Genomic DNA, 7,407 nt, shown 5'->3' with positions numbered 1-7,407 from the left:
TGTCTTAACGACCATTCAACAGGTGCATGTTCATTAATTGTTTATGGTTCATTGAACAAGCATGGGAAACAGTGAAGATCTGTGAATTTATTTGGATTTTTAAGAATTATCTTTGAAAGACAGGGTCCTGAAAAAGGGACGTTTCTTTTTTTGCTGAGTTTATAATAATTTACAATCATTTAGTCCAGGGCATTTTTTTACTTTAAAAAGAAAAATCTCAATTTCACTGTAGATCATTTTTTCTTGGTTCCATTATGCAGTTTTATGGGACATTCACATGCTATCGGAGTTATCAGACCTTCGTAGTTCCAGCCGGAAGGTTTCATTCAACGACCCTGCATTCATGACCTGTCAGCACTAGGAAACTCTGAATGTCCCGAAGCTGATTGTAGAAAGGCTTGGAAACAATCCAAATCAACCAATAGGAAGCTCTACGCAAATAACTTACTTTCATTTCAACACAGAAATAAGAAGTTCTGACGAGCACATGAACGCCCCAGTAATCACAAACGGGAAACTCTGTTACACAAGTTGCCTAGTTGTGACATTTCACACTGACTTACCTTTTCAACAAAAAGATGACAACAAATCAGTTTTTGATAATCACCACCTTATCAATATGGATCATGTAGATAGGGTGACCATATTGTCAATGTTAAGCAAGCTAGCTAACTTTATTATGAGCAATGTTTGCTAGCTTATCAAGCTAGCTAAAAAATGTCTTACTTCAAAAGCACTTGAACACAATCTTGTTGGATGTATGACTTACGATACACTTTATTGTCCCTTAAGGGAAATTTGACTTGGACATTAGAGAGTGCTGCTGCTTCCACATAAATACAGTTTCAATTGACAGAACATACTGTGCATAGAATAACACCCCATCATACACCCATCCACACAAGAAGTTAATAAGTTCATGCCAGACAAGGCTGTGACTAGTTGGCCCTTCCACATGACGAAGGCCTACAGGACTTCCCACTTCTCAGTTTTCAACTTCCCACGAGCATGTGAATGCCCCAGTAAATCAAATGATACACGTGTGAACATCAAATGTTTATCAATTTATTTATTTTAATTTTTTTTACTTAAAAAAAAATGTAGAATCAAGCAAGAGTCCCAATATATTAGCACGCAACTGCAGTGTTCCCCCTGGATTTATTTTTTAGCAATGGTGGCATAGGTTGCAAAGGGCCAGGGCAGGGGGGTTCTGTTGGCATGCATAAGACATTCTATTCCAAAAAGAATACAAATAAAATGTTCCATTCCAAAAATGAGCCCATTGTAGCTCTAAAGCTCTACTGTCATTATAAGGCCTAGTGCTCATAAAGGCTATTCACAACTACTGAGTTTTGTTCAGTGGCTCATTAAAGGATTTAGGATATGGTTTTATAAGTGTCATTCGGTGGAAAAGTGGCAGGTTCTATGGTCTGGGTTGAGCAGGCAAAGCAGAGGCAGACAACAAAAATAGTTTCAAAATGTAATGCCTGGTTTTCAATAGTCACCGTTTCAACAATCAAGTTTAAACACATTCTCAATTCGTTTTCAGAGTTCAATTATAATGCTTCATTTCAGTAGGCATATACCCTTTTCTTTTAGAGGAACTGTCCAGTGTTTCCAGATTTGTATGATTTGACCATAATTAATTACAATATGAGTGAAATAGTTTCCCTTCCAAAAAATAGTAATTGAGCATGTTAAAAAGCAGCTTTTCTGTGTTGGAGTGGTGTGGGCATACCTAAAAAACAGAATGGTGCGGACGTATACCGGTCATTAAAAATATTAATGTGAGTAGACAGCTGATTTTAAATAGCAAGCATTTTTAAATGGTACGTATGTTCAAGATACAAGTTGAGGTGGAGATTTTTTATTTATTTATGCTTTGGCCACAAATATGAGTATAGGATGAGTCAACAACATTATTTGGGTGTGAGTTAACAGAATATGAACTTTTAAAATCATCAGACACACATAAAACATGAAGAAACAAAGGGGCACAGACAGTGACGCAGGCAAACAGGCAGGTATCCGTATTTTCTCAGATTTAGTAGTACAGCACAAAGTCCATTTGCCCTGTGCTCTCAAACATTTCAGCCATAATATCTAGTGTCAACGACTATCCACCATGCCTCTGGACTGCATCTCTTCCTGTGGGCGGCAGCCTGGAAACATTGAACCTCTTCTTCGTTGGGGTTTAATGGCGGTTGGCATCCAATATGTTGCATTACCGCCCCCAACTGGACTATAGTATAAATCCATTATACTTTGTGATAACTAACCCTACACTCATTAAAACCCACCACCCAATTCCACTATTCTACCTCTCTGATCCAACACTAGGCCAACGTTCTGGGAGGACAGAACACCACCACTCAGCACATCCTGTAACTCTTCTAAAGTCAAATCTCGTACACCCAAGTACTTTTCTGCAGCTGGCACCACAACATCTATTTTCTGTGACTCATGTTCCATCTCTGCAGTACAGCTGATAACCATTGCTATGAACGTTCAGAAGCAAACCTATCCCTTTGTGCTGGCAGAGATCTACTACTCACAGTGATCCTCTCAGAATCCCTCACCTTTGATCCATCCTCCTCAACTTTCTTCACTGCCTCAACATACGACACCTTCTGCACATCTCTGACCCTGGCCACCTCAACCTGCCTCTCTCACACCAGACACCTCCGATCCCCAGCAACATGGGCACCCCTACAGTTAACACACAACTTTTCCCACTGAAACAGGATAACTTATATATCCTAACATGACTTTGTTGGGTAAAGACTCAAAAGAACAGAATGTGTCACCTCTGTTTCAACAGGTGTCACAAACACTAGAAATCTTCAACATCAATTGCTCCACCTCCACACTTAACGCTACCCTAGAAATCACTCCCTTCAATGGTGCCCTGTTCCTAAGAGCAAAGCAAGATACAGATCTTGCCCAATGTTGTGTTGCACGGAGCGCCCGCACCCTCTGGGCAGAATGTACACAACAAACATCACAAGTCCACTAGTCCACCTTCACCGGCTCAACAGCACTCATCTTTTCCATCCAACCTGATACCACATATGGATCAGCCAAAAGGCTTGGATCCATTTTCTCCAAGAATCTCACTCCCACTGGGTCAATCTCATCTTAATCTTAACCACGTCCACCGATGCAAGGCTCGGGCTCCAAGCTCCTCACCACAACTTACACCTCACTTAAAATCTCCTTCATTCACTTCCATTTCACCTCCAGAACTCAGTCTGGCAGACATCTCACTCTGTTTTTACTTGACCCCAGTCTTCTTCGACACACCATCTCCCTTTTTATCAAAATCTTCATCAAATCCAAACTCTTCTTTCCTCATTCTCTTCGACCTCTTCTTTCTCCTCCATTCCTCCCCCGAAATCCACCTTTCCATGTCCCTGGCCCAATATTCCTCTTCTCCCAGCTTTGCTAGCGGCCCGGTGGCATCCCGACGTAACTCCATCTCATAATAATTTTTCCATCTTCTTGGGGAAGTTCCATGTCAGAAATACAATATTCATTTACCTCCAAATCTAGAACATTCTTCTTCTTCTTCTGTGATTTTTAAATGGCAGTTGGCAACCAAAAAAGGTGCATTCCCACCACCAACTGGACAGGAGTGTAAATCTATAGCACTTTCTGATACTAACAGGGGAAAAGGAAGAACATTGGCTGCCTGGGGGGGTGTCTTCTAAGAATTATACCATCCTACTGTACATAACTGTAATTGAATGCCATGGAGAGAGCCTTCACCAATTGTAGTCCTATATTACTCGAATGGTTGAGGGATAGCTATTGGGGAACTGTGGGGGGGATCTTGGAGGGTTCGGGTTCACGTTTTTTGGCCTGGTGGCAGATTTGTCAACGTGTCCTTGAGCAGGGCATTGAACCTGGATGCTTCTGTGTGTCGCTCTGAATGGGAAACTGTTGGATGGCTGGTATGATGTAGTTGTTGAGCAGCTACACTGCAAGTATATTGTATGTTTCGGATATTCATTAATTAAATAACAAAAAATAAAAAAATTATAAACTTGCTCACCGAGTCAGCGCATACATCAACGTTGTTGTCTGAGGCTATCCGGAACATATCCCAGTCCACGTGATCGAAGCAATCCTAAAGCGTGGAATCTGATTGGTCAGACCAGCGTTGGACGGACCTGAGCACGGGCGTTTCCTGTTTTAGTTTCTGTCTATAGGCTGGGAGCAACAAAATTGAGTCATGGTCAGATTTGCCAAAGTCAGGGCGGGGAAGGGCTTTGTATGCATTGCGGTAGTTAGAGTAGCAATGATCCAGAATGCTAGCAGCCCGTGTCGCGCATTCGATATGCTGATAGAATTTAGGAAGTCTCGTTCTCAGGTTAGCTTTGTTAAAATACACGTGATATACACGGGTGTGACTATAATCGAAGAGAATTCTCTTGGAAGATAATGTGGTCGGCATTTGATTGTAAGGAATTTTAGGTCAGGTGAACAAAAGGACTTAAGTTCCTGTATGTTGTTGTGATTACACCATCAGTCGTTAATCATAAGTCATACATCCCCGCCCTTCTTCTTACCAGAAAGATGTTTGTTTCTGTCGGCGCGATGCGTGAAGAAACCAGGTGGCTGTACCGACTCTGACAACATATCCCGCGTAAGCCATGTTTCCGTGAAACAGAGAATGTTACAATCTCTGATGTCTCTCTGGAAGGCAACTCGTGCCCTAATTTTGTCCACCTTGTTATCTAGAGAATGGACATTGGCGAGTAATATGCTTGGGAGCGGTGGATGGACTGCTCGCCTTCTGAGTCTGACCAGTAGGCCGCTCCATTTGCCTCTCTTGCGGTGACCGCGTTGTTTTGGGTCAGCCTCTGGGATAAGATCCCATGTCCAGGGTGGAGGTACGAACAAAGGATCCGCTTCGGGAAAGACGTATTCCTGGCCGTGTCGTTGGTAAGTTGTCATCGCTTTTATATCCAATAGTTCTTCCCGGCTGTATGTAATAACACTTGAGATTTCCTGGGCTAACAATGTAAGAAATAATACATTAAATAATACATTAAAAAACAAATAACTGCATAGTTTTCTAAGGACCTGAAGCGAGGCGACCATCTCTGTCGGCGCCATCTTGCATCAAGAAGAGTGCATGTGTGCGTGTGTATGTGCAGTGGTGTAAAGTGCTTAAGTAAAAATACTTTCAAGTACTACTTAAGTAGTTTTTTGGGGTATCTGTACTTTACTATTTATATTTTTGCCAACTTTTACTTTTACTGCACTACATTCCTGAAGAAAATAATGTACTTTTTACTTCATACATTTTCCAGGGCACCCATAAGTACTCATTACATTTTGACAGGAAAATGGTCCAATTCACACACTTATCAAGAGAACACCCCTGGTCTCCCTCTGATCTGGTGGACTCACTAAACACAAATGCTTCGTTTGTAAATTATGTCTGAGTGTTGGTGTGTGCCCCTGGCTAGCCATCAACAAAATACATTTTAAAATGGTTCCGTCTGGTTTGTATAATATAAGAATTTGTAATGGTTTATACTTAAGTATATTTAAAAACAAATACTTTAAGACTTTTACTCAAGTAAGATTTTACTGGGTGACTTTTACTTGAGTCATTTTCTATTAAGGTACCTTTACTTTTATGCAAGTACTTTTTCCACCACCGTGTGTGTGTGATGGGAGGACCTAGGCTACAGCCAGGGAGTGGGCGGACTCGTCATATCATCATAACAACCTCCTTATGATTTTTCTCTCTCTTACAACTCTCTGGAGGCAGAAGAGGAGAGAGAGGAGGGTTCTTCGAAAGCAGGGACAAACTACTAATCCAGATTAAATCAACTACGAGCTCCACTAGTGTGTTTGTTGAAAGTCTCTGTATGTGCAATAACAAAATAAGGTAAAAGAGAGGGAGCGACCTGTTAACGCCGGGAAAAGCATCATTCGTTCGTTGTACCGAAGCCCCGTGGACATGGAGCGCTTATGCGGACCAAAGCTCCCGTTCTGGGTAAGTAGGGCTTGTCGGTGGCAGTCAGTTGAGTTCGCGGTTGTGATCACCTCGTGCATATCACAAGGATCTGAAACAAGGCCATTGCCTTGGCCACAATGTTTACTCTGTGTTCCTCACCTCAGATATAAGAATATTTGTTTCGCTTTAACAACCCCTTTATATAGTTGACTTCTAGCAACGTTTCATGGTTCTTGGGTTTTTAGCCTAAAGTTAGAGTATAATACCCCTGCGTTGGCGATTTAAACATGACAACGAGCGCAGCTGAAAAAATAGATATTATAAGACAAGGAAATAAATAGTCGGTCCTGGATGCTTTCATAAACTCAACCTGGAGCCCACCTACTAAGCAAAAGTATTTTGAAAATTTGTTGAAAATACGTATTTTGCAGACATTGAGAAGACATTTGCTTTGGTCGTTGTTTCTAGGGCCAAATTTCAACAGTAATAATTTCACTGTAATGTTCATGTCAATGAAGAGAGCATTATTCCACATTCAACAGTTTTATTTCCTATTTAAATAGCCAAATTGAGTTAATGTTCCAAGTTTGCTGGCAAACAGAACACTAACTACAACAACATTTTCAGTAATGGTTACAGAAATGTTTTACATCCTATGTAGTTGTTTGTCTACCAGTTAAATCCACTGACTGTAAATCAGTCTGAATAAAAGCGTCTGCTAAATGACCAAAATGTAAAAATGAACACTTGCAAAGCACACTGAGTATTATTTAAATTGGATTTGCCCCCAAACAAGACCAAATTTGAACCAAACATATTTGGACCAATTATAGATGTCTATGTTAGGTCCATATCAAGGCCTGTCCAGAGCGGTCCAAAAAGCGTAATATCAAAACGTAATTGTTACAATGTTGATGAACATGTAACCTACCCTTTTAAATCAATTAATCTCTGTGTGAAACCACACAGTGACCTCAGTCAACCTGACCTTTTTAAAGTTCACAGCGCATGAGCACAATATAGGTCAATTGTGCTTGTCTGTTTTGGTATGAGACTAGGCACCTGATTTCCCTCACTCTGGTGCTTATTCCACAAAAACGCTTTGGTTATGAGGTCAAGAGAGAAGAAGACCTCAAGTGTTTGTGCTGCCTGCCTTTGCTTGGTCTAGGTTACTGAAAAATGCCTTGTAATCCCCCTGGACTCAGGGTCTAGCTCTCATGGTATGAGAGCAACACATCACTGACAGATCTTCACATTCAAGGACCCGCCTTACATTTGGTTCCTTAAAATATTTTGGGTCTTGGCAGTTGGTTGCCAGTGTTCTGCTCCCCAAAGTCAACAGGAGAACACATTTCTGGTCCAGAGATTGTTGACTTTAGAGGTCTCAGTCAAGGTTAGGACTCTAATACTGTACCTTACAAGTTCAACTAGTT

The 7,407-nt window shown here is 41.1% G+C and overlaps 1 protein-coding gene across 6 annotated transcripts in view; it reads left to right on the top strand.

Annotated features, from left to right (window-relative positions):
* Positions 1 to 5,724: 5,724 nt before the first annotated feature.
* abcc3 (ATP-binding cassette, sub-family C (CFTR/MRP), member 3) overlaps positions 5,725 to 7,407 on the top strand; it is a 59,233-nt gene continuing 57,550 nt past the window's right edge. For 3 of the 6 annotated variants that reach the window (XM_055890388.1, XM_055890391.1, XM_055890390.1), the window contains exon 1: positions 5,725 to 6,013. In XM_055890388.1, the coding sequence (XP_055746363.1) occupies positions 5,978 to 6,013 (36 nt within the window). In that variant the 5' untranslated portion in view covers positions 5,725 to 5,977. The remainder of the gene's footprint in view (positions 6,014 to 7,407) is intronic. The other 3 variants (XM_055890386.1, XM_055890387.1, XM_055890392.1) reach the window with 2 other exon arrangements.

The sequence above is a fragment of the Salvelinus fontinalis genome, chromosome 30 (genome assembly GCF_029448725.1).
Source record: "Salvelinus fontinalis isolate EN_2023a chromosome 30, ASM2944872v1, whole genome shotgun sequence".
In the NCBI taxonomy this organism is placed as follows: Eukaryota; Metazoa; Chordata; class Actinopteri; order Salmoniformes; family Salmonidae; genus Salvelinus; species Salvelinus fontinalis.
Note: the sequence above shows the minus strand (reverse complement) of the source record. Positions and strands in the feature narration are given on the sequence as shown.